Raw genomic sequence first — 27,578 nt, forward strand, 5'->3', positions numbered from 1 at the left:
TGCATCTGTTGCTATGGAGTGGGCAGAAGGACAATGAGCAGAGCATAACAGAGCACTTTCCCATAAGCAGGGTGAGTGGGGAGAACAATGCGCTCATTGCACTCTCGGGTGTTGAGGTTGCTAAAGATTGGGCACCCACTGTACACATGCTGAATTCTCTTAAGATTTTCGCTACCATGCTCTATCCAGCATAGGTATGTAGGTTAAGTCCAATTTAGTAGGAGAAACTTATCAGTATGTATTTGAGATGTGGGGAAAAAACACCTGCAAACACAGGGGGAACCCACACACTACATGCAGACAGGGTCAATTTGTCAAGGCCAGCAAGGCAAGAGCTCTACCCTTGCCTGTCCACGTAACCTGCTTGCTAAATATTGATCCGCACAGTGCTGCAGAACATGCTGATGTCATATAAATGAATGATAATAAAACACTCCCAGAATCCTCCTCACCTCTCCAGTCATCAGGTAGATGATCTCCAGGGTGAGGTGTAACAACCTCTCAGTCATGTGACTTTCGCCCTTCTCCATCCTCACTCACGGGACTTGTTTAGAGAACTTCTTCTTATACATCTGTACCATGTAATAAAAGTCTGATATTAGAACAAAACCTAAAATATACAAGAAAACATATGCCAGCAACAGAATAGTACACATTAAAGACATGAAGAGACAGTCTCTAGGCAGCTTTCTGCTAGAACTGCAAACAAATGCGGGCTGAATGGAAGCTTTGGATAGGACTAATCAGAACTTGAAGTGTATGATTGATACCTGTCAGCTTTATTATTTATTGACTTTTTGGACAATCAGGCCGGCTTCACACTGAGTAATGGCGGCAGTGGTGTGGCCACTGCACTGCCAAAAACAGGCCTTTGAGGATTACCGCATTACAAGATACAAGATGGATTTATTCGCCAAGTACGGTGGTGCCGTACTTGGAATTGCTTGTGGTACACATGGCTTGGGCAATAAAAGTAATAACAGTTGTACATTTTACATATATACAGCGACAATTACACATACTGACAGCATTTACAATACATTAGCGGGTACAGTTTCACATACTAGCAGCATAACAGTACGATAACATCTATTGTGATATTGTGTGTAAGAGATGCAGAAGAGAAGGCAGAAGAGCCACTAAGGCAAGTATGCTGGTTGTAGACTAGGACAGAAGAGTCAGGGGTCAGAGTTGTTGAGCAGCAGAACTGCCTGGGAGAAGAAAGAGTTCCTGTGCCTGGTGGTCTTGGTTGGGATAGTTCGGAAGCGGCGACCGGATGGGAGGGGCTGCTGGCCACGCAGGAAGTGACGCTCACTTCCTGTGGCCAATGCTATCATGTGCGCAGAAGTGTATTGCAAAACTTACGCTTCCGTGCATGCGACGCGCAAAACATGCAACAGGTTTTTACATTCGTACTCGTCGCCATAGACTTACTGTACGGTAGGCTGAGGTACAATTACCGCACCACACCAGTGTGAAAGGGCCCTCAATCATCATCCTTTACAATCCAATTAGTCCTGTGCAAATTTCTGATTCATTCCATGCAAGTGAAATAAAAACTGCTCCAAACTGCTAAGCGGCTTTGCTACTTCTCCAACATCACACCTAAAAGAAAGCCTCTGAGTTTGGAAGAAACAATCACAGTGGACATGTAGGCTTATAAAGGGAAGCAGAACTTTTTCAGAATGTTCCTAACTGAGACCCATCAAAATAGCATACAGATGCTACTGAGCATGTGAGCAGGCAAGGGGACACTGATTTACAGTGACCAGATTTTTCTAGGCTCACTCTGGGACAGGAAATGGGCGTGTCCATGACTAGTGGGAAAATGGGCATGTCCGTGACATAGTGTGGGCGGAGCGAACCATAATATAACTGAGGCAGTGGGCCAGAGTTTCCTCCCAAAACAAAGACAAACTCCCAAAACAAAGACAAAGTGACCTAAAAGTAATTAGGCAACGTTCCTCAAACACACAAGAAAGCGGTGTTCCAACAATGATGTGGTGAAATGGGAAATTTGCATCATGGATTTCAGTCCATGACGTGACTATGTACTCTGTAAAGAGCTGCAGAAGATGCAAGTGCTACATAAATACATAATAATGATAGAACGGGACATTAGACTATGACTATGGCCGGGATTGGATGGAGAGATCTGCCAAGGACATGACTACATTCTCTGTAAAGTGCTGCAGGAGATGTCAGTGCTATATAAATACATAATAATATCGTAGGACATTAGACTATGACTATGGTGGGATTAGATTGTGCATGAAATCTGCAGAAGCTGCTGATGCCACATTAGCATACCATTTAATAATTATGAGCCCCCCAAATGCTGAAACAATAACCCCAAAGTAGCAAATGCAGTCTATATGACCATCTAATAATAACTGCAGCAATTGTTACCTCTGACACATGAATTTCAATAACCGTTACCTCCGACAAATGAAACGCAATAACCATTACCTCTCACACATGAAATGCAGCAGAAAACATTTACTTTGACTCCACAAACGATAAAAAAGGCAAACATTACCTCATGCAGCCACAGAGTCCCACGGCTTGGACACCCAGCGCCCAAAAGTGGGACATAACCTGGGACACATTGCAGCCTGGGGCAGGAAAGCCTGAACTTGGGACGTGTCCCAGGTAAAATGGGACGTCTGGTCAGCGTAACGGATTCCACTAAAGCGGGGCGTATCACTTTAAATGTATGCTATTTCAACTATGTATGGTAGTTAGTTGGAACAGCATGATGAAAATCTGCTTGCAGCACCCACCTACCTGAGGCTATACATTCCTGTGCCATGTGCATGCCCGTTTTATCAGGAACCAGAAATCACAAACTATCTGGGTCAGTGCTGGAGTATGTCACATAGGGCTGCTGCCTCCTTATTTTTTGCAGTGTATACTCTGTGCTCCATGGGTGACATGTGATCACACACAAGGTCAGGACCTTCCTCTTTATTTTATCTGCAATAAGTGCTGGAACCCCTTTTTTTCCAATCACTCTAATCCCAATGTAGATTCAAACAGTACAACAGACTACCTGAACTCCAACGATGATTCGCTGATAGAATGCTGTGCACGCGCCTTATGTACAGCGGAAGTGGCCGTGGAACGCACACGGGGAAGTTAGATTGATGCTTCCTACTGGTGACGAGTGAAAGTTCCCTTCAATCTGCAGCAGCCACTAGAGGCAGAATACGCTCAAAAGACTTCCTGTAACCACTGAAAGCAGACTTATTTCCAGAGGATATAGCATCATGTTTGTATAAAATAATATGAATTGATTATTACACGAAGTATTATATGTTTTAAGTTAACAGTTTGGTAATAATTAGCCCCAGTGTAGGGCGCAGCCATTTTGTTGTAGCCTATAGAGGAAGGCGGTCTCCTAGGATTCATCTGATGTGAGCATTGGGCTTCAGGACCAGGTGTCTTCCTGATGTTGAACAGGAGGAATAGGTCGTGACATAAGGAAGTCAAGGTAGGACTGGTGGAAAAAAAGGGAAAGGAGGGGAGCAGGTTCTGTGGAACTAGTAACAGAGGAAGATCTCAGGCAGCTCCAGGATTTATTTTGTAGTGTTGATGGAAGGCAGCTGCTTGTTCCAGTGGAGGAGTAGCTGTCTCTCCCAAACAGATCTAAGGGTACGTACAGACATACGATAACGATCGTTCGTTCTGAACGACGAACGATGTTAAAGGAGGTATCGGCCGATGATCGTTTGAAGAAAGGCTACTTTGAACATCGTTCGTGTACGAACGATCTTGGAACGAGCGTTGCGTGCGCAACATGATTTATAAACTGATTTCAAACACAAGTGTCAAAAAGAACTGTTTAAGCATGTGCAAAGCTTTGAGAACGAACGATCAACGACCGATCGTTGTACAGACATTACTTTTTGAACGATGGTCGTTGGAAAAGATCTGGCAGAATGGATCGTTCTTTACCAACGACATATCTCGTTGGTCGGTCGTTTTAACAATCGTTCGTGCACTTTTTACGAACGATCGTCGGGCAATGCCGTCGGTAGCGATCGTTTTAAACGACTATAGTCGCATGTCTGTACGCACCCTAATGCTACAGCAATAAACCCTTCACAGCTGAAATGAATTATAGATACGCTGGTCATGGAACGGGTTGTTCCAGCCCTCTCCCCGTCTCTGTCTGTGCTACATGGTCACAGTAGCTCTTAGATATGGTATAGTGGGATGGAATTGTACTGTTCGCTAGCCAGCTGTTTGCTAGAGTGTGGCACAGGCAGTGGAAAGGCCCCCCCCCCCCCCCCCCCCCCCCCCCCCCATGTAGTTGCATCTCAGCACAGTGGTTGCCATACTCAGACGCGACATGAGACCTTTTTTTTGCGTTCCGGGTTACACTGTCGCGTTTCATGCAATTGCAGCTAAGCAGTGATTGCGGCTGGCTCCCAGGTGGATGAACTGCTTGGCAAACGTGGAAAAGACCTCTTAGTAAGATAACCCCATGTTGTGCAGTAATGCATGCTGGGCATGTATCATTTTCTGGTGTAAAGCTAATTTTTTTTAAAAAAAAAGTGAACCAGATACTTGCCTAAAGGAGAGGTAAGACCCCATTCACACTTGCGTTCTGTCACGCAAACGGACCGGATCCGCATCGGAGCCGTACGGCACCTATCCGCATGCGATGCAGATCCGGTCCGTTTGCATGCGTATTTCTTGCGGTTGAATGCGGCTGCCATGCGGATCCGGGGAAAAAAAAAAAAACAAAAGTACCTAAACTTGTTGGGGTCTGCAGAAGGTGCACCTGTAGAATCAGGTCCTCCGCTGTAGGCCTCACCTCCACCTCCGACATACTGCCAAACAGCTCCAGCACGTAAGTCACTGCTGCCCATGTGTCCCCATCCGAAATGGCCCGCTAGAATCCGCATAAGGAGTGGGGTAGAACGTCAGATGTTTGCATCCTGTGTGTTCTGTGCTTTCCGTTCCCCATAGGTTTCCACATCCGCATGGTGCAGTCAGGATCCATTCCGGGTGCGTGGGCCGGATGAGCCGGACCCAAAATATAGCGCATGTTGTAAAAGCCTCCGGAGTACGGATCCGATCCAGCTCCGGAGTGTTTGGAACGTACGCGTGTGAACTTCCGCATAGCCTTTGCATTGCTATGCGGAACGTACGTTCCGTTTGTACAGTATAAGGTCCGGATCCGATCAGGCGGATCCGGACAGGGACCGCTAATGTGAACCAGGCCTAAGGCTCTGGGTCCTGTAGAGCCTTCCTGCTCCTCTCCTGGTGCGGCATCATGATTAATTATTCACTTTTTATGCTCCTCAAATATTAACTCGTAGCACTCAAGATTTCTTCTTTTATTAATTATTGCCACCCCCATAGTCACATCTGGGCATGGCCACAGCCGTGCTCAGACTTGACATGTTACGGTTCTCTGCTTGTCATGCGTGGTGCTCTGACAATACACCGACATACCCGGGTGCTCTGACAGTAAACGGACATCCCAGGGTGCTCTGACAGTAAACGGACATCTGACAATAAAGGGACATCCCAAGGTGCTCTAAAAGTAAACTCACATAAATTGAAAGTAAACTGACACACCAGGAATCCCAGAATGTAAACTGACATCCCAGGATGCTCTGACAATTAACTGACATCCCAGGGTGCTCTGACAATTAAGTGACATCCCAGGGTGCTCTGACAATTAACTGACATCCCAGGGTGCTCTGACAGTAAGCTGACATTTCAGGATGCTCTGAAAGTAAACTGACACACCAGGGATCCCAGAAAGTAAACTGACATCCCAGGATGCTCTTGCAATATTGTCAGTTTACTTTCAGAGCACCTTGGGATGTCACTTTACTTTCTGGGCTCCCTGGTATGCCATTTTACTTTATGTGCTCCCTGGGATGTCAGTCTACTCTCAGATCACTCTGGGATTAGTTTACTGTTAGAGGACTACTGGTGGGCCACGCATGCGCAGTAAGCTCCAACTCCAGACGTTACCGGTAGCCCTTACGGAGGACCCAGGAGGCGGATTAGCGATCAGGCTGAAGGAAGCCTTAGGTATGTATGATTTTTTTTGTTTCATCTCAAGTTTTCTTTAATATTCAATGGCTCAGTCAATTGAATAAGCTGGCAGAGAAGCCCATGGACAAGCACAGGCTTAACTGAACCATGCATGCCCAGTAAAACAAAGTGCTCATGCACTAAAGAAGAGCATAATTATTATTATGTATTGTATTTATAAAGCGGCAACATATTATGCAGTGCTGCACAATATATAAATGGGTTAACATACAAGGTAGGATATACAAAGCGCTCACAACAAAACAAGATCATGCTAATGATTTGATAAAAGTAGTTCAATGTCTTTGGTCAAAATAGACACTGTTCTAGTCCACAAGAGGGTGACAGGCATTGAGATTGCATAATCAAGCTGGAAACACTGGGGAGGAATGCCCTGAGGCTTACAATGCTTTCTCTCACTGGGCATACACGATTCAGAACCCACACATGCTCAGTTCAGAATCGCTCATTCACAGCTCAGTGAACGTCTGGAAAGTGGCAAAGAGAGTAAGATGGGGGAACGGGAGGGTTCCTAAAAAACGTGTCCTTTACAGCTCTTTAGTGTTGAAAGACCATTTCATTGACCAATAGAGATGTTTGTCTCTTTTCACCTTCTACCCCTGCTGCAACCTCTTGAACTTCTAAAAATGTAAACTTCCAGTATAAGGTTATCTGTTTATGTACTTTCTCATTATAATACATGCTCAGGTTATACTTCTTAGAAAGCCCAGCTAAACTTCTCAATACTCAGAAGAGCCTGTTTTGCTGAGGTAGTGGAGTTGAGTATTATACACTGCCTGACAGGGATGCACTGATTCACTAAGGGCCAGTTCACACTGCACGTATCAACTCATCCGTGAAATGTTTCAGTATTTATTGGGCATCAGTTCTTGTTCTGTTCAGCGAGTGCGCAGTGAATGTGGCATGTCTGTTGCTCTGGAATTATCACAGCCTTCCCAAACTTGCGGTTCGTTTAGTGGAAAGTATCAAACGGATCGATTCTAATGGAGCAATGTGAACAGATCCTATTGATAATATAAGATCCATTCACCTATGTTATGATCCGGGACGCTTCCCTCCTTTTTTAGTGCCAATGTGAACTGGGCCTAAGAGATGTTACTATGAGAACTCACTACAGACACAAGGCCATAACAGAAAGATGTAGCATGAAATTATTGGTTAATTCACCTCTTGTGACTATGCGGAAAGGAAGAAGAGGTTTGCTTGACCAAATGACCTGCACCTTTACTCTGTTTATGACCGTGTTTTGGACCATGTGAACCTAACAGAAGACTGTAAACCTGGGTTCACACTTTAAATTATGATTGGCCAAACACTGACCAATTTTACCTCCTCTATTTGGGTCAACAGATATTTAATACTATGAGCAGATTGTGTAGATAAACTCTCATACTACATGGAGGTGGTAAAATTGGTCAGTGATTGGCTAATCATAATTGAAAGTATGTACCAGGCTCTAGGGTGCATACAGACATCCATTTTTGTTTGGAAAATGTAACCACTTCCATGTATTGTGAGCAGGGCTGAGGAGTCAGAGCAATTTTGGGGTACCTGTAGTCAGAAAAAAAATGCACCAACTCAAGACTTATAATACATTTAGACTGTAATTAAAAGGAAATATTTGATGATAGTCATACAACTTATACAGGCCTGTATTTACCCCACAGGAGCGTATAGGCACAGATGTCCTTGCACCTTAGATTTCTCCCTCCATAAACCTACAAACCCCATCCAAACTGCACTGCAAGTCTGCTGGCTGGCCCAGCTGTCACTTCTCCCTTACTTCCCTTACCCATCAGAATCAATTTATTTGGCCAATTAAGTTTGCACTTACAAGGAATTTGACTTGGCATAGGTAGCTACAGGTGCCCCTTAGTATTAGGTTGCCAGAAGTACCCTCAAGTAGCTAGAGCTGCCCCCAAATATTAGGTAGCTAGAGGAACCTCAGTATTAAGTAGCTACAGGTGTCCCTAGCTGATGGGAGATCTCTTCAGTGAAATGCAGAGAGCAGGGTGAGTAACCTCTTATTAACACTCTCATCAGGACTCTGCATATGGAAGGAAAGGTGCTCAAGGAGGAGAGTAAGCTGCCTTTCTATTTTCAGGCGCCTGTAGGCACGGGCCTACAGTGCCTTATGGTAAATCCGGCCCTGAACTTATACAGTAATAGCAGTGTTTAGTCCACAAAAATTAAACAAACCAATCAAAACAACGAGTTTAGACTAATGCAATAAAGCAGTCACCATATTTTCAAAGAGAACCTGAGATGGTTCATTGTACCTAATTTATATTAACCTGGGGCCTCCTCCCGCCCCATGAGGACTGTGGGCTCCCTCGTCCACCAGCCAACACCCCCCCCCCTCCCCCATGCTCCACTGTCCCGGGAACTTTTATTTACTTAAATTGTGGTGCTCTTTGCATGCACAGCCCGGCAACATGAATACCCCCATCATGCTCCTGAATGTGTGTACGCACCCTAAAGCAGGTCTGTACCAGCTATCAGTTAATACTGCTTCTGCCAGGTGCATTTCATGAGGTCTTTTTTGTCTGGGAACTCAAATCACAAAAAAATATCAGATCAAGAATAGGCTGGTTTGCACTTAAGATCAAAATTTTGACCCGTACATTTTATTGTTTAACATTTATTTTATTTAAATCACCAAGTATAATTTACAAGTAAAAACATTTACAGAATAGAATCAAATAGATAACATTTGATATTATACCAATGTGTTATATAAACTTAAGTATATTTGCAGAAATAGCTTTTAGGAGATTAAAAGTTAAAATATATTTACTGCATAACAATCGTTGCATAGTTGCACTAAAATTCTGAAAATTAAACTGAAATGTTCCCACTAACCCTCCAGGACTGATCCACAATGGCCATCATGGCTCCACCCAGGAACAGAAACAGTCCACATGAACACACTATGATTTAATTGGGCAACTAACCTTCCCTGTTCACAGGAACCAGAATACGAAGCATAGAAGGATTCCGATACAGACTTTTCTGAGGAAGTCTGGGCCGGCTCCACAACATCAGCAGCAACATCCTGGGCCTATAAAGCAGGAGCCACAGTAGTGGAAATCTGCAAAGCAGTGACTTGAAAAAGCCTTTATATGTTTGTAAGATACTATTGCCTGGACCCAATATCCACTGCAGAACAGTCATTCGGTAGAAAGGTCCCTTTTTTTATTTCTCCCTCTAAGTTGAGAAGTGTGTTTTCAGCTTCTGCTATACTGATGTTGGAGAGGCAGTTGCACAGTTTGTGTCTTTAATTGGTTGAGAAGTCCTCTCCTGCAGCCCTATACAAGTATGGATGAGCGTTCCAAAATTTAAACTGATGCAGACCCTATCAGGAAGTAGCTGGAGAGCTGAAACGCAATATGAGGGCAGCGCACAGAGGCAGCGACGGGCACATTAACCCACTCTGCCATGGTGTATATCATTTTAAATCAGAGTTTGGTTCCGAAGCATTTGGAACAGTGGTACCAATTGCAGGAAACAGGAAATGTGGACACCTGCAAGCCACAGAAGTTTGGGTGCTATCATGGGCGCCCATATAAACAGCGGCTATGGGCGGAAATTTGGGCATCCCCATAAATAGCGGGCACCACAATGCAAAATAGTGAACTATACATAGCGGGCACCCAAATTTCTGCCCATAGCCGCTATTTATATGGGCGAACTTGGCAACGGCCCCAATAAAATGTTTGTCACCCCAACCATTGCCCCGCAATGGCACACTATTAGCAACCTCCCATTAACCAGCTATGACATACGTTAGGGAACATGCATAGGGTGCGGTGGACTCCAAGTTGTATCAGGTTGTCATTCAGGATGTTTGAGCAGATGGTGTTGAAAGCAGAGCTGAAGTCCTGGCATATGTGTCTGGCAAGTCGAGATGTTCCATGATGTACTCCAGGCTGATGTTGAAGGCATCATCTGTGGACCTGTTTTCCCTGTATGCAAACTGGAGTTGGTCAATGAGGGCATTGGTAGTGTGTTTAAGGTGGGGAAAGACAAGTCTTTTGAAGATCTTAATGGCAGTAGATGTTAGTGCATATATACAGTGGCTTGCAAAAGTATTCGGCCCCCTTGAAGTTTTCCACATTTTGTCACATTACTGCCACAAACATGAATCAATTTTATTGGAATTCCACATGAAAGACGAATACAAAGTGGTGTACACGTGAGAAGTGGAACGGAAATCATACATGATTCCAAACATTTTTTACAAATCAATAACTGCAAGGTGGGATGTGCGTAATTATTCAGATTCTCCCTGACATAGCTCTTCGTTGGTGTGGATCTTTTCATGCTGATCAAGCCTATACTTTGGGATAAAGCCTTTCCCACACACAGAACATGAATATGGCCTCTCTCCTGTGTGATTTCTGTAGTGGTAAGAAAGATTTGATCTGTTTTTGAAAGTTTTCCCACACTCTGGACATGCATGTGGCCTGTCGCCAGTATGAGTCACCTTATGCGTCATAAGATGTTGTCGCTGGGTGAAAGATTTTCCGCATTCTAGACAGGAAAACGGTTTCTCCCCTGTGTGGATTCTCTGGTGTGTAGTAAGGTGCCAACTCTTAGAGAAACATTTCCCACACTCTCTGCAGGTATACGGCTTTTCCCCTGTGTGAATCCTCTGGTGATCAATAAGCAGCAGTCTGCGAGAAAAACTTTTCCCACAGTCTGAACATAAATGAGGCTTTTCTCCTGAATGGCTCTTCTTATGTGAGATAAGATGAGATCTTCTGTTAAAATTTTTCCCACACTCAGAACACAGGTAAGGCCTCTCCCCTGTGTGAATTCTCTGGTGTCTGATGAGACATCTTTTCTGGACAAAGCATTTCCCACACTCTGAGCACAAGTATTGTATCTTCCCTTCAGGATCTTTCTGGCAGGTGATAATAGGAAGGCTGCTGGAGTTACTCCAGGTTTGTTGTCCATCTGAAAGAAAAAAAAAACAAAACAGTAAAATACAGAAGAATGATCGGCAACCAGGCGCGGAGCTAGGGGGGGTCGGGGTAGGTCAAGTGCCCCCGGGCGCCGGGTCCCTAAGGGCGCCCAGCTGAGCTGATTTATTTTTTTTTTTTTCTGCGGAGGGGAGCAGCGCAGAGAAGAGAAGAGGGAGAGCTATGCGGACGGTGGAGAAGGGGGCCATCTCCCCCCCTTCTCTCACCTTAGGGCTCTCCCTCCCTCCATCGCTGTCCCCTCCGTTATTGTCCGGGTGCTGGCGCAGCGGGCGGGACTCACCTCCGTCTCGCTCCAGCGCCGGCCGGAAGTTCGGATCCCGCAGCCGCTGCTCTGGTCTGGACTAGACCAGAGTAGCGGCAGATCCATCCGCGCTGCGACGAGACGGAGGTAAGTTCCGCCCGCCGCTGCCAGCACCCGGACATTAATGGAGGGGACAGCGAGGGAGAGAGAGCAGCTCTCCCTCTTCTCTGCGCTGCTCCCCTCCTGCTGGGGAGGCAGGGAGGGGGACACCTGGCTACCTACTCTGGGCATATATACCCCTGGCTACATCTACTGGGCACATATACCCCTGGCTACATCTACTGGGCACATATACCCCTGGCTACATCTACTGGGCACATATACCCCTGGCTACATCTACTGGGCACATATACCCCTGGCTACATCTACTGGGCACATATACCCCTGGCTACATCTACTGGGCACATATACCCCTGGCTACATCTACTGGGCACATATACCCCTGGCTACATCTACTGGGCACATATACCCCTGGCTACATCTACTGGGCATATATACCCCCTGGCTACATCTACTGGGCATATATACCCCTGGCTACATCTACTGGGCATATATACCCCTGGCTACATCTACTGGGCATATATACCCCTGGCTACATCTACTGGGCATATATACCCCTGGCTACATCTACTGGGCATATATACCCCTGGCTACATCTACTGGGCATATATACCCCTGGCTACATCTACTGGGCATATATACCCCTGGCTATATCTACTGGGCATATATACCCCTGGCTACATCTACTGGGCATATATACCCCTGGCTACATCTACTGGGCATATATACCCCTGGCTACATCTACTGGGCATATATACCCCTGGCTACATCTACTGGGCATATATACCCCTGGCTACATCTACTGGGCATATATACCCCCTGGCTACATCTACTGGGCATATATACCCCCTGGCTACATCTACTGGGCATATATACCCCTGGCTACATCTACTGGGCATATATACCCCTGGCTACATCTACTGGGCATATATACCCCTGGCTACATCTACTGGGCATATATACCCCTGGCTACATCTACTGGGCATATATACCCCCTGGCTACATATACTGGGCATATATACCCCCTGGCTACATATACTGGGCATATATACCCCCTGGCTACATCTACTGGGCATATATACCCCCTGGCTACATCTACTGGGCATATATACCCCTGGCTACATCTACTGGGCATATATACCCCTGGCTACATCTACTGGGCATATATACCCCTGGCTACATCTACTGGGCATATATACCCCTGGCTACATCTACTGGGCATATATACCCCCTGGCTACATCTACTGGGCATATATACCCCCTGGCTACATATACTGGGCATATATACCCCTGGCTACCTACTCTGGGCATATATACCCCTGGCTACATATACTGGGCATATATACCCCTGGCTACATATACTGGGCATATATACCCCCTGGCTACATGGACTGGGCATATATACCCCCTGGCTACATGGACTGGGCATATATACCCCCTGGCTACATGGACTGGGCATATATACCCCCTGGCTACATATACTGGGCATATATACCCCTGGCTACATATACTGGGCATATATACCCCCTGGCTACATGGACTGGGCATATATACCCCCTGGCTACATATACTGGGCATATATACCCCTGGCTACATATACTGGGCATATATACCCCTGGCTACATATACTGGGCATATATACCCCCTGGCTACATATACTGGGCATATATACCCCTGGCTACCTACTCTGGGCATATATACCCCTGGCTACATATACTGGGCATATATACCCCCTGGCTACATATACTGGGCATATATACCCCCTGGCTACATATACTGGGCATATATACCCCCTGGCTACATGGACTGGGCATATATACCCCTGGCTACATATACTGGGCACATATACGCCTGACTATATATACTGGGCACATATTATTCTCCTGGCTACATATACTGGGCATATATACCCCTGGCTACATATACTGGGCACATATACCTCTGGCTACATATACTGGGCACACATATCCCTGCCTACATATACTGGGCACATATACCCCTGGCTACCTGTTCTGTGGACATCTCTACCCCTGGCTACCTGTTCTGGGGACATCTATACCGCTGGCCACCTATTCTGGGGACATCTATACCGCTGGCCACCTATTCTGGGGACATCTATACTGCTGGCCACCTATTCTGGGGACAACTATAGACCTGGGGCTACCTATTTTTGGGGAACCACGTCAGATTGAGTGTATTTTGGAGAACTGCTGCCAGGTGAGAGGTGTCTACCATATTAAGGGGGCATTCTACCTATTTATGTGAAATGCTGTCTATTTATGTGACTCATGACTGCTGAATTTGTCTTGTTGGGGGCCTCATGGTTACTGAATTTGTCTTGTTGGGGGCCTCATGATTTGTTGGGGGCCTCATGATTTGTTGGGGGCCTCAAGATCGCTGAATTTGTCTTGTTGGGGGCCTCATGATTGCTGAATTTGTCTTGTTGGGGGCCTCATGATTGCTAAATTTGTCTTGTTGGGGGCCTCATGATTGCTGAGTTGGTTATGTTGGGGGTCTCATGATTGCTGAATTTGTCTTGATGGGGGGGGCTCATGATTGCTGAATTTGTCTTGGAACATGCTGGAAGGTACATACTGAGGGAGGGTGGGTGAGCGTGAGCCTGCTAACCTCCATATACATTTGGCTCCACCCATAACCACGCCCACATTTATTATGTGACCACGCCCCTTTTTGGCGCGGCGCGCAACCTTGACTTTGGGGGGCGCATTAATAGTCTTTGTCCCCGGGCGCTGAAAACCCTAGCTACGCCTCTGTCGGCAACACTTTAACGCATACTTGCTCCTCTAGCTAAAGGGTCTACATAGTCCCCAGTCAACCAATTTTTCTCCAAAAAACAATCTGTAATGATGGTTTTGGGTGCCAAGAATATAAATTGTTTATGATGTAATTTTACTGACACGCTTTCAAAAAGCCCAAACCCAACTGAGGTGCAAAGTGTGCAGAGGTGTCCAACACATGCAGACACGTCATTCATGTTAGGCATTGCCATTAAAGATAAACACGCTGCCTAACACATAGCCAAGCAGCATGCTTGTACAGGGAAAGGCAACCCAAAATGATCACAGTTGATCATTATGGGTGACCCATGTTGCAAGCATGTACTCAGCTTAAAAGGAAATTTTAAGCAAAAAGTATGGTGGTCAGTTACTTGCCTGAGGCTTCTTTCAGACCCCCTGAAATCTTCCTGGTCCCTTGCCCTCATTCCACGTTGCTCTGTTCCTCTGTTGTCCCCCCTCTAATGCTGAATGTGTAGCCCTGTGATTCCTCCATTGCAGTCCCCCAGAAGCATTCTGTGTTTGTGCAGTGATTAGAGACTGCAACTGTGGGAGCGTGATGGAGGCACCAATGGACGGCAATATACTGCAAAGGCTAAAATTGGATGTGTGTACATGCCCTAATCTGGTTCTGGGTCACCCTGCGCGATCTGGGGGTTCCGTAGTAATTGTCAAAGCCCTACCCCATAGAGCCATATCAATCCATGGTATGCACTGGTGAGGACCAGAAAGTGTGAAACAGGCTGCAATTTTGGATTGGTGTGGCACTCCAAAATGTATAAGCTAAAGGCTCGTTCAGGATGTGTTTTAGGGGCATGCAGAGATGGCTTGTGCATGGCCACTCTCATGCCAGAAAAGGGAGGGGGGGGGGGTGTTGGGTGCTTGAATGAACAAGAAGATCATGGTTTCTTGCCTGTGCTGATTTCTGGAGGAATTTCCTCTTCCTTACAGGGATCATCGTCACTCACATAGGTTTCTTCTGATTCATCCTTCACTTCAACACTAATCACATCTTTAGCCTGCATAACACAAATCAACATTAAATGGAAACATAAAATGCACATATGTCAGATGATTCTTAAACGAGAGTCGTTACCATACAGATGGACCAGCCTCACTAATCTGGATGTACATAACCTGGCAGTAATGAACATTGTAGGAAAAAGAGACTACACGATGATCATAGAGTACAACCTGGGTACTGAGGTAATATGTGTGTCAAATGTTAGTCATAGCAGATGTAACAGCCAACGTTTCAAGGCCTAGCAGTCTCTTCCTCAGGACATACAAGTATATAGAGCATCTGTCGGGAGCCTTTAGGGCCACTCCAACCTGCTAGTAAGTGATGTGCATAGTTTGGTGGCTGCACCACATTCATTAAGTTCCATTGAGAATTTACTTATGCGCATTAAATGTGTGATTTGTGCAAATGCACAGGAGGCACAGAGGGGAGAGAAGGTGGCACAGTAGCCTACAACTGGCCACGCCTGGCCACGCCTGGCCAGCTTTGAGGGGGTTGCAGATGCTGACTAGAGGGTCCCAGGAGGACGGCGCAGGCACAGGATGACTGCAGAGGGCTGCAAGAAGCCCCAGGTAAGTTAAACTGTGTTTTTTTTCAGGCTTAAAGGGAATCTGAAGAAGTGAAAATAAACGTATGATATAATGAATTTTATGTGTAGTACAGCTAAGAAATAGAACATTAGTAGCAAAGATATGAGTATCACATTGTTTCCAGTAACCGAAGAGATAAGAAACTTCACTTGTTATTTATGCAAAAGAGCTTCTCTGAGCTCTCTGACTAATTTAGTCAGAGAGCAATGCTATTTTCTGAAGCACTTACTGGTTTGTTTGTTTTTGGACTATAAGACTCACTACTTTTTCTTCCTCACAAGTGGAGAAAAAAATATTCCAAAGAACGGAGTTCCTGACTTGTGAACGCCCGCCAATACAAACCTCCAACCCACTGTAATGTCGGGGACTCCCTGTACTGTGCCCATGCAGAGGAAGACACAGGGGGACAAACTGAGGTCAAGGGGACACAAAGGAGGACACAAGGAGGACAGAGACAGACACAGGAGAACACAAGGGGAACAGAAGAGGACGCAGGGAGCATGAGGTACAAAGGGGGCATAATCCACAAGATGCCCCTTCACTATGGATGCACCAGGTTCAGTTTATATATTTCCCCTGGTTTTTGTCCTCTAAACCTAGGTGGGTCTTATGGTCACAAGTGTACATATACATCAAAGAAACAATGAAGGACAACTTCAGATAAGCTTTTACTGTTTAGAATTTCAAAGTACCATTAGATCTGCTCTGTTTCATAGTTTAAAAAGTAGGGTGTAGTTGGTAAACTGCAAATATTAGAGATATGATGACAAACAAAACAAACAAAAAAAATGATGAGACTCTTTTCTTTGCTACAAATGTCCCATTAACCTCCTTGGCGGTAACGTAGTTCGGGGTAAGCCGCCGGAGAGTGCCGCTCAGGCCCTGCTGGGCCGATTTGTTTAATTTTTTTTTTTGCTGGACGCAGCTAGCACTTTGCTAGCTGCGCCAGCACACTGATCGCCGCCGCCCCGTGCACGATCGCTGCTATCCGTCGCGCCGCACGCCCCCCCCCCCCCAGACCCCGTGCGCTGCCTGGCCAATCAGTGCCAGGCAGCGCCGAGGGGTGGCCCGGGACTCCCAATGACGTCCCGACGTCAGTGACGTCGGTGACATCATCCCGCCCCGTCGCCATCGCGACGGGGGAAGCCCTCCAGGAAATCCCGTTCTTTGAACGGGATTTCCTGATTGGAGATCGCCGAAGGCGATCGAAGAGGGCGGGGGGATGCCGCTGAGCATTAAAAAAAAACTGCTGCGCTCCCTCCTGGCGGATTTTTTTATACCGCCAAGAGGGTTAATCGTTTGTACTACACATACAATTCATTAGATCATATTTTTTTTTTCCGCTTCAGTGTCACTTTAAAGGGAACCAGAGATGAACGATTCACACAAAATAAACATATCAGTTGATAGCTTGTAAAGAATAAATGCTCTACCTGATAATTTCGCCACTCTGGTGTGCCTTTTTGAGTGTTTTGTATCCATTATTGCTCCAGGAAATATCCAATATGGCCGCCGGCTCATATTCCTTCTGCTTCCAGGTTATAAGCTGTTCTGGATGTGCGGTCTAGCCTCTATGAAACTATAGACAAGCAGGCTGCTGCAGGCTTTCATCTGTGTGCTTTTAACTTTATTATTCTGGTATGCTGTGTGGCTGCCTGTAGGAAGTGTCTCTCATAGAAATGAAAACTGCATACAATAGATAATGACTGGCTGCACACCGATACACTTGTCTGTTTCAGAGCTTCTTTCTCAGCAGCAGCAGCCCCTCCTATGTCAACAGCTCTGAGTAGGAAATCTGAGCCAGGAGGGGGCAGGCTTGGGCTTGAAAAGACTCCACAGAAGAGTGACTCAGCTATAATGATTCCAGGTCAAACCTAGACTGAATCAGTCGGTGGATTCTTATCACAGTTGATAACAGATAGATTAGACTGAGAAAAATAAAACTAAAAGCATGATAGGTGTTTACTGTCATGTTCCCACTGATAAATGTAATAAAATACATGAGGGTGCTTCGTCTCTGGTATAATTTTATCTTGTCTTGTCTTCAATTCAACTTTAAAGCAACTAAAAAGTTACTAATGTATTTCTGATCCTAAGTATGCCAGGGCTGCACAAGACCTTAAAAATGCAGACATAAAGCCGTTTAAAAGATGTGGATGTCAGGATTTCTCCATTTCTGTCTTTACAAATTGCTAAAATTGATTTTATTATTTTGTATAGCCTGAATGCAGTACCTGAAAGTAGTTTGGGGTCATGTGATATTCCTGTGAAGGATCCTGGGGGGAAATGGGAACACTCTCTGGTGGATCTCGGTCACTGGGCGTATCTGTAGGATGTAAACATGTCATTCCACAATAGCAGTCATATGAAGTTCTGTTGTGCCAAACACTATAACAAAGAACACATTCCGCAATGATAAACACTGGCAGGGACAACCCAGCCATATTCCTGTCCTTAAAGGGACACTGTAGGGGGGTCAGGGGAAAATGAGTTGAAGTTACCCGGGGCTTCTAATGGCCCCCACAGACATCCTGTGCCCCTGCAGCCACTCTCCAATGCTCCGGCCCCGCCTCTGGTTCACTTCTGGAATTTCAGACTTTAAAGTCTGAAAACTACTGCGTCTGCGTTGCCGTGTCCTCACTCCCGCTGATGGCACCAGGAGCGTATTGCGCAGGCCCAGTATGGTCTGTGCCTGCGCCGTGCGCTCCTGGTGACATCAGGGGAAGCGAGGACACGGCAACGCAGGCGCAGTGGTTTTCAGACTTTAAAGTCTGAAATTCCAGAAGTGAACAGGAGGCGGGGCCAGAGCATCAGTGAGTGGCTGCGCGGGCGCAGGATGTCTGTGGGGGCCATTAGAAGCCCCAGGTAACCAATTCATTTTCCCCTGACCCCCCCATACAGTATGCCTTAAAGTGACCCTTCCAATACTCCTTATATAAAACTTATTTTTGAAGTACTAGATGTGTGTTCATTTATAATAGTAGTTCTATCACAATAACATTTCACTGTATTAAAAGCATGGCCTTCAACTGGAGCGGCTTTTAATGCATGATTGAGGAAACAAGTCATGGGAGTCAGTACTATCGCCTTGCAGTGCCGATTCCCCGGATCGAATCCCAACTAGTTCATTATCTGCATGGAGTTTGTATGTTCTCGCCATGTGTACGTGGGTTTTCCCCCAGGTACCACGGTTTCTTCCCACATAAAAGAAAATAAACACACACACACACACACACACACACACACACACACACACACACACACACACACACACACACACACACACACACACACACACACACACACACACACACACACACATTAACTGGCTTCCACTAAAAACTGCCCCTAGACTACGATGAACATATGACTATGGTAGAGATTAGATTGTGAGCCCCTCTGAGGGATTGTTAGTGACATGACTAGCTGTGACTACTTCCTGTGTGTTAGGTTGCTGCTCTCCCCTCTGTACATTTAAATGCTGCACTGACAGCTGACACACACAGCTGCTCCTCCTCTCTTGAGAAAGCAGGCTGACTCCTGAGGAACTAGTGGGGTCTGTTGGGGAGCCCTCTGTCCTTCTCTGCCTACACACCTTGCATCCTGTTACCTTCCTGGGCTAAGTATCCTCCTTCCCTAGGCACTGTATACAGTTCATGGGCTGCTCCCTGGGCATAGTCAGGGTTTGGTTTGCACACAGAGATAGGTTTACTGTTTGATATCTTGTTGTGCACATTGATTATTTCCTTATTTTGATTATTTCACTATAGCACTTATGCATTGCATCAGCATCCTTATTTCACCGTGCATTTCATCATTACTGAACCCAGGGTCAATCACACAGATTGCTGACATTTCATTGTAGTTGGGCAGTATAGTTATAATAGGTTACTGTGACATGGAAAGATTTTTATTGGGGTTTTTTTAATTGCTTAATTATATTGTACTTTCGTACGGTATTGAATTGGCATTGAGCATGTTATAATAAAGATCCTGTACTTTTTTTGGCTTGTTGTTCTTCTCTGAGCGCATGACTGGATACATGCGTTTGCCGGTTGCTTAAGCGACCGGGCAAAAAAAAAACAACAACACAGACTTTCCCCTGCAAATACTTAGTGAGCCTGCAGTGATGTCTGGCAGCCTCCCTGCACACAAGCCGGCAAGCCACATGACCTACATTGGGATAGGTGACATGCCGGCTTCCATGCATCGCGCCGCAAAGCCGCTAGGGGCCAGCAAGGAGACTGGGTAGGTATTTAAAATGCCTTCAACCCCCCTCCCCCCCCCTCCCTCAAACTGTAGTCCTCATTATCCTTAAGGCATGCAGGTTAGTTGAGACTTCAAGTTGCCTGAATTCTGGATAGTGGGGATTACTGCTGCAGTCTGTAAAGCACTGCAGAAAGTACAGATGCTGCATAAGTACTAAATAATAATTATATGGCATATGCTTTGTCTGACTAACTGGAAAAATCACAGATGGGCAGTCTGCAAAAAATTAGCAGCCGAGTCATTCTACAGGAGACAGACTGTATATCTGTTTACTACTCACCTATGCAGGACTCAATATAGGTTTCCTCCTCCTCCTTAATTCTTATAAAGCTTTCCTTCACCATCTCAGAAGAGTCTTTCCCATTGGTTGCACAGGTATCTGTTAATAGATGCCCGTAGTTGTTTAAAAAACATGAAAGTAGGAGAGATGTTGTGTGAATAGAGACAGAACAAGGAGAACGTGTGACATATTTTGTCTTTAGTGATTGTCCCTCACCTGTGCTGATCTCTGGAGAAATGTCCTCCTCTTTACATGATCCATCACATCTCACATACGTCTCTTCACTCTAAACGATACAGACCGTTAATTAACCAGGTCAGCTAAAGTAGAAGGTGAACTAAACCAGAAAAGGTTTAAAAGAAACCTGAATATAGTAAAAAAAAAAAAAAAAAAAAAAAAGTTTCCCTTACCTGGGGTTTCTGCCAGCCCCCTAAAGCCGCCCTGTACCCGCGACGCTACCAAACGATTCTCCGGTCCACCGCTGCAGCTCACTTTCGGTTCTGGCAGTCACTGTCCACCTGTGCCCTGGCCGTGCGCATCCTCGTTTGTGCTCCCTTCACCAGGAGCGCCCTGCGCAGTAGATATTATCTTGTACTGCGCAGGATGCTCCCGGCTACGGAAGCACATACAAGGACGCGGGCGGGCAGGGCCATGCGGGCGCAGTGGATGTCAACTTGCAAGTCGGCGAGGACTAAAGTGAGCTGTGGCGGGGGAAGTTTGGTAACGTCACAGGCAGAGGGCCGCTGCAGGGGGCTGGCAGAAGCTCCAGGTAAGTGAAACTTTTCTTTTTTTATTTCACTATCTTCAGGTCTGTTTTAAGATTAAGGCTTCTTGCACACCAAGACGTTGCATTAGGTGGCACGTTAAGGTCGCATAACGTGCACCTAACACAACGTATGGTGCTGCAAGAGCCGACGGTAGAGTGAGCCGCGTTAGGCGGCTCAAGTCCTATAATGCCTCCCAGAGTGGCGCTGATTGGCCAGCAGGACCACGTGATGCGGAGCGAGACACTCCGCATCACGTGGTCCCGCCGGCCAATCAGCGCCCGCCAGTGCAGTGAATATTAAGTAGCCATGTGCGTGGCTACTGTAGCTGGCTCTCCCCGCCTCCTCTCCGCCCCCCACTGCGCATGTGCAAACAGTCTAACGCGGCTATAGCCGCTCCAACGCCGTAGCATGCTGCACTTTGCACAGAACGTGCAGCGTTACATGTAACGCAACGTGGGCTGTGTGAACAGCCCACTTGTGTTACATTGCTGTGCGTTGGGGGAGCGTTACAGGCGCACTAACGTGCGCCTGTAACGTCTTGGTGTGTAAGCAGCCTAAACGGGGCCTAAGGCAAGGTACTAGCCTTCACTCCTCCTATAGTCGTTTTGGTAAGTTGAGGTAGGAGAGTGATCAGAGAGAGTGTCATCTGGGCCCCTGGATGCCAACTAGGCCCCAGGCAGTTGCTTAGGTCGCCTTGTGGATGATCCTGCCCATTCAGATGCTAAATAATTGTCACCAGAAAGTGACCATTTTAGCAACAACAGCTATACAGACGAGTGTTTGAGTACAGCCCAGCACTCTGTTCTACCCTATGAAGAGAGGACAAGTGGTAGGCGGCAAATAACAGTAATGGTGGCCGTACATTACATAGGGCAACCAGAAACAACCATCAGATGGATCCCTCTGTGATCGGATTCAATCAGAGAGGAATCTATTTCCTGCCCACACACTGCATTGGAAGTTGTCCTAGCGCTGCCTGCTGAACTGCCCCACATTTAGGTCTCGTTCACATTGGATGCATTGAAAAAAAGTGTAAAAGCGCATGATAAAAAACGCATGCGCTTGTGCACGCTTTAGTGCACGGTTCAGTGCTTTTTTTAAGCATGCTTTGCTTAATGTAGCAGTAGTAGTTGTCAATAAAGCTTTGTTTTCATATGTAAATGTATTTTTTTCCAAATAGGGGGTTGAAAACGCACCCAAAAAAGTGCACCCATTCACTTGCAGTGATGTGCGCTTTACAGCTCAACGCACAGAAATGCATGCACCACTACGTTTTTGTAACACAGCTCAGCACAGCACATAGATGTAAACCAGGCACATTTAATTACATGGGAAAATCAATACCTTGCAGAAGGCACAGGGCAATGCGCTGTGCAAAGCGCACAGAAACGGCCCTGATGTGAACGAGGCCTAATTGTGAGACACATAGATTTCCATCTAATTGCTGTAATAATAATTCCAATATTTGTATATTTCTTGTCTCCTGTCGGACTCAAAGCGCTTGGGAGCAGCAGCCAATGAGGGCACACTCAGTAGGCTGTAGCAGCGTTAGGCCTGAAACCCACTGGGAGCACTTTTCTGAGGTCTTTGTGATTTGAAAAGCTCCTGCTAATGTTATGCTATGGGTGTGATCTTACAATATGGATTTTATAAAAATCCCCCATAGCATTGCATTAGCAAGATTTTTTTCAAATCACTAGCGCTTACAAAAGGCTGCTAGTGGGTTTTTGCCCAAGGACTCCTTACTGAATAGGAAGAGCTAATATTCAAACCCTCCTGGTACACTCAGTTTTGCCACTCTGAAAGAAAAACAAAAATCAAAAACCTGTAGTGGGGTACTGTGCATGTGCGGCCTGGGCCTCCCTTAACCAGCTGAGCGGTCTGGACGAGCTCAGCTCGTCCAACACCGCCAGCGGCTGCCGCTCAGGCCCTGCTGGGCCGATTTTAATGAAATAAAAAGCAGCACACGCAGCCGGCACTTTGCCAGCCGCGTGTGCTGCCTGATCGCCGCCGCTCTGCGGCGATTCGCCGCGAGCAGCGGCGAAAGAGGGTCCCCCCAGCCGCCTGAGCCCAGCGTAGCCGGAACAAAAAGTTCCGGCCAGCGCTAAGGGCTGGATCGGAGGCGGCTGACGTCACGACGTCGGCTGACGTCGATGACGTCACTCCGCTCGTCGCTATGGCGACGATATAAGCAAAACAAAGAAGGCCGCTCATTGCGGCCTTCCTTGTTTATTCTGGGCGCCGGAGGCGATCGGAAGATCGCCTCCGGAGCGCCCTCTAGTGGGCTTTCATGCAGCCAACTTTCAGTTGGCTGCATGAAATAGTTTTTTTTTTATTTAAAAAAAACCCTCCCGCAGCCACCCTGGCGATTTAATCAGAACGCCAGGGTGGTTAATCACCCTCCCATGGCTGAGAGCATTCTCAGTGTTCTCCCCAGGCTCTTTTAGCCGGGTGCTCCACCCAGCTAGTTTTGGTGAGCACCCGGCTGTCATCAGCTCACTATACAATACAATACAATACAATAACATTTCTGTAGCGCTTTTCTCCCATAGGACTCAAAGCGCTTAGGCTCTCTCAGATTCAGTAATTAGTAGGATGAAGTATTCACACAACAAAAGTTATATTTCTGCAAATGCCAAACTGAACAGGTGGGTTTTCAGTCTGGATTTAAACACGTCCAGGGATGGAGCTGTCCTGATCTGTTGAGGTAAGGAGTTCCAAAACGTAGGGGCAGCATGACAGAAGGCTCTGGGACCAAAAGTTTCTAAGTGGACTCTGGGTATGACTAGATTATTAGAACCTGTTGATCTGAGAATGCGGGGATTGCTACGCAGCTGCAACATATCTTTCATGTATCCAGGGCCTAAATTATTCAGGGATTTAAATGTCAGTAGGCCGATCTTGAATAGGACCCTCCATTCTATAGGTAGCCAGTGAAGGGAGTGCAGGACTGGCGTTATGTGGCAGTGACGGGGTTGGTTGGTTAGCAGTCTGGCAGCAGTATTCTGTATCAGCTGTAGTCGGTACAAGACCTTTTTTGGAAGGCCAGTGTAGAAAGCATTGCAGTAGTCCAGTCGGGATGTGATGAAGGCGTGGACTAAGGTTGGCAGATCTTCTGGGGGTATGAGGTGCTTGATTTTTGCAATGTTCTTCAGGTGAAAATAGGATGATTTCACCACAGCAGAGATTTGAGTTCTGAACTTTAAATCCCAATCAATTAGAACTCCCAGGCTACGCACATGATCAGAGCTGCGCAGATCCGTGCCTCCTATTCCCAGTGGTGAAGACTGCAAGTTAAGTTGTTTTGTTATCATGCTCTGCCCTCCTATCAGAAGGACTTCAGTTTTGTCTGCATTTAGTTTCAGCCAGTTGTCATTCATCCATTGCTGTAGTTCACGTAAGCAGGCGTTTATAGTTAGAGTTGGGTCTGTCACACCAGGCTTGAAGGAAAGATATAGTTGAGTGTCGTCTGCATAGCAGTGGTATGTCAGGCCATGTTTTTGGATTAGTTTTCCCAGCGGTAACATGTAAATCGTGAAAAGCAGGGGAGAGAGGATTGAGCCCTGGGGCACCCCATACCTAAGTGATACAGGGGTAGACAGGAAGGGCCCCATAGACACTTTGTGGGTTCTGCCACTCAAGAAGGATTGGAACCACTGAAGAACTATGCCATCAATGCCGCAGTATTCCTGTAGCCGGTTTATCAAGATGTCATGGTCAACTGTATCAAAGGCTGCAGAAAGGTCTAGCAGTATGAGGATGGAGCACTCTCCTCTGTCTCTTGCCATGAGCAGGTGGTTGCATATTTGGATGAGGGCCGTTTCAGTGCTGTGGTGTTTCCTGAAGCCAGACTGGAATGGGTCATAACTGTTGTTTTGTAGGATTTTGGCTTCTAGCTGGAGGTAAACAGCTTTTTCAATTAGCTTGCCCAGAAAGGGGAGGTTAGAGACAGGTCTGTAGCTGGTCATTGCATCTGGGTCCAGGGAGGGTTTTTTGAGGAGAGGCCTACCTCCTCTGCTGTAAGCAAAGTTGTGCAGAAAAGCACCAGCCCTGCATTCCCTTATCTAGCCCCAGCCGGCTACTTTTTTATGCCACCCGACTGGAAAAAATTTCTAGGGAGAACTCCGATTCTGCATCCTGGCCATGGCAGCACAATCAAGGAGGTGCGTGGCCTGGGCCATGCATGCACAGTAGCCCACAGCAGCTTTCACAGGGGCAAATCGGCACCACAGAAGGGACCGGGGGCAGACTGAGGGATCTGTAAGGCTATTTTTATATATATACTAAATAACATCTATGCTGTAAGAATAAAATGTAGCTGTGTCACTAATAGATGGTCAATGAGATGGAAATAATTCTGCGTTGATGCTGGTTTATGCAAATGTATGCACTACCTTTGCTCATGAAATCAAATAATTTGATAAGTTGTTAAAATTTGGTTTGGTGACTACGAATTGAAGGGTACCCGAGACGGATGAAAAGAAAAAAAAAAAGTTTTATACATACCTGGGGCTTACTCCAACCCCCTTCAGGCTAATCCAGTCGCTGCCCTCCTCCGCCACCTGGATCTTCTGCTGTGAGTCCTGGTAATGCAGCCACCAATCAGCGCAGTCTGGCCACGTGCCGCTCCTACAGCCAGGAACATTCTGCACCTGCGCAATAGTGCTGCGCAGGTGTAGTACGCTCCCAGTGGCGGAGTGTGCGCATGCGCACTACGCCCGACTGGCTCAAGTACCTGGACCCATAGCAGAAAATCCAGGTGGCGGAGGAGGACAGCGAGGGACTGATTAGCCTGAAGGGGGCTGGAGGAAGCCCCATGTATGTATATAAAAAAAAAACAACAAAAAAAACCCAAACAAACAGGTTTACTTTGTTACACAGTAGTACTATACTTTACATATGCACTGCCCACAGAGCTGCAGGGAATCCACTGAGAATGTTGTGCACACTGAAAACAGGTGTTGTCTATTACCCATAAACCTGGTTCAGATTGTACATGAAGAATGTGTAATAGAGGAAGAATAGCCTCATTCTACCGCAGAGTACCTGCACATCATTCTTACATGTACCCACAGTCACATTGCCTAGGGCCTGATAGATGTTCTTTGTTCCTGTCTTCTACAAGTACTAGTTTTAGTCTATGACAAAGTATTAGAGGCAAAAGATCAGCCGGCTAGCCAGGTAACTGGTATTGTTTAAAAGGGAATAAATATGGCAACCTCCATATCTCTCTCACTTCAGTTGTATTTTAAAATTCCTAAGCGTTGGCTGTTAAGAGATGCATTTCATGTTACATACTTTCAATCAACAAAATTGTAATATGCAAATTAGAGGAGTCGGAGTCGGTGGAATCCTAACTTGAGGAGTTGGAGTCGGTGTATTTTTGTACCGACTCCATAGCCCTGATAGAATGGACTGGTACATCTCTGGTGAATTTCTGTTGTTGGATCCATCTGTGAGAAGTACAAAAACAGACTGAATGCATTGTTTCCTTAAGTGGAACCTCCATGCTGTTCTCTACTTTACAATAAGGAAGCCTCTTAATTAGTAATGGGGGAGACAGCTGATTCTCTGTCATAGCTTCCTTGCTTTGATACGTGTCCTTCTAAACGCTTCCCCTCCACCATGGAGAAATGTGCAGTGTCATCTTGACACCTTGCAGGAGCCTGATACACACACAAAGATACAATCACCATCCAGGCACATCCCTTTTACTGCTCTTATTGGATAATGTCCCATAATCCCCAGCACTGCTCACCTCTCCTATCAGCAGCTCAATCATTTCATTGGCAATTTCTTGCACCTTCTTGCTCTGTTTCAGGTGGAGATTTGGAGGCTCTATAACAAGGCTTTGAGTCTTTATCAAGCTGGATGCGAGCAAGCCGTCGGATAACTTAAAAGCTACATAGTTCTATATTAAAAAGCAAAAACATCAGGTCATGCTATAATATAAACCAAACTATTCTTTCTTGATGTGTCAGTATAAAATGTTTTTATAAAAGCTTTCATTTTTCCAGTCACATACATGAATATAGTACAAATCATGTCTTCTGATACTCCCAGAAACGCTTTCACCTCTCCAAGTGAGGAGGGAAGAGCAGATAATTCTTCTGATAAGCACATCTCCACTCATCATGGAATTGGCTATGCTAGCAAATAAAAGCCACTACCTACCTAGATGAGTGCAGATGGTCACCCGAGCATGGCCATCACCTGGGAGAGCTGTCCGCACCTGTCTACCAAAGGAAAGGGTTCCTACCTCCTCCTTGCAAATTTGTTTAGCTGCAAAGGTATGCAACACCGCACAACCTGGGAGCATCACACCAAGAAAGGGGAGCATAGCAGAGGGAACCCCAAGCGTTGCTCAAGAACACCTCCTCTGGTGTGTGTGTGTGGGCATGCAAATACACACACAGATCCAAGACTAAT

General features: G+C 46.2%; 2 protein-coding genes across 3 annotated transcripts in view; one reads left to right on the top strand and one right to left on the bottom strand.

Annotated features, from left to right (window-relative positions):
- Positions 1 to 27,578, bottom strand: part of LOC137536785 (zinc finger protein 665-like) — a 62,563-nt gene that overhangs the window by 24,829 nt on the left and 10,156 nt on the right. The window contains exons 3-10 of the mRNA XM_068258987.1: positions 26,908 to 27,060; positions 20,599 to 20,668; positions 20,383 to 20,481; positions 18,068 to 18,159; positions 15,136 to 15,241; positions 10,358 to 11,040; positions 9,036 to 9,142; positions 453 to 531 (exon numbers count right to left, since the gene is read on the bottom strand). Of these exons, the coding sequence (XP_068115088.1) occupies positions 453 to 531; positions 9,036 to 9,142; positions 10,358 to 11,040; positions 15,136 to 15,241; positions 18,068 to 18,159; positions 20,383 to 20,481; positions 20,599 to 20,668; positions 26,908 to 27,060 (1,389 nt within the window). The remainder of the gene's footprint in view (positions 1 to 452; positions 532 to 9,035; positions 9,143 to 10,357; positions 11,041 to 15,135; positions 15,242 to 18,067; positions 18,160 to 20,382; positions 20,482 to 20,598; positions 20,669 to 26,907; positions 27,061 to 27,578) is intronic.
- LOC137534388 (oocyte zinc finger protein XlCOF22-like) overlaps positions 3,418 to 27,578 on the top strand; it is a 54,198-nt gene continuing 30,037 nt past the window's right edge. For both annotated transcript variants that reach the window (XM_068255874.1, XM_068255876.1), the window contains exon 1: positions 3,418 to 3,493. The gene's annotated coding sequence lies outside the window, so the exon portion shown is untranslated. The remainder of the gene's footprint in view (positions 3,494 to 27,578) is intronic.

This window comes from Hyperolius riggenbachi, chromosome 10, assembly GCF_040937935.1.
Source record: "Hyperolius riggenbachi isolate aHypRig1 chromosome 10, aHypRig1.pri, whole genome shotgun sequence".
NCBI lineage: Eukaryota > Metazoa > Chordata > Amphibia > Anura > Hyperoliidae > Hyperolius > Hyperolius riggenbachi.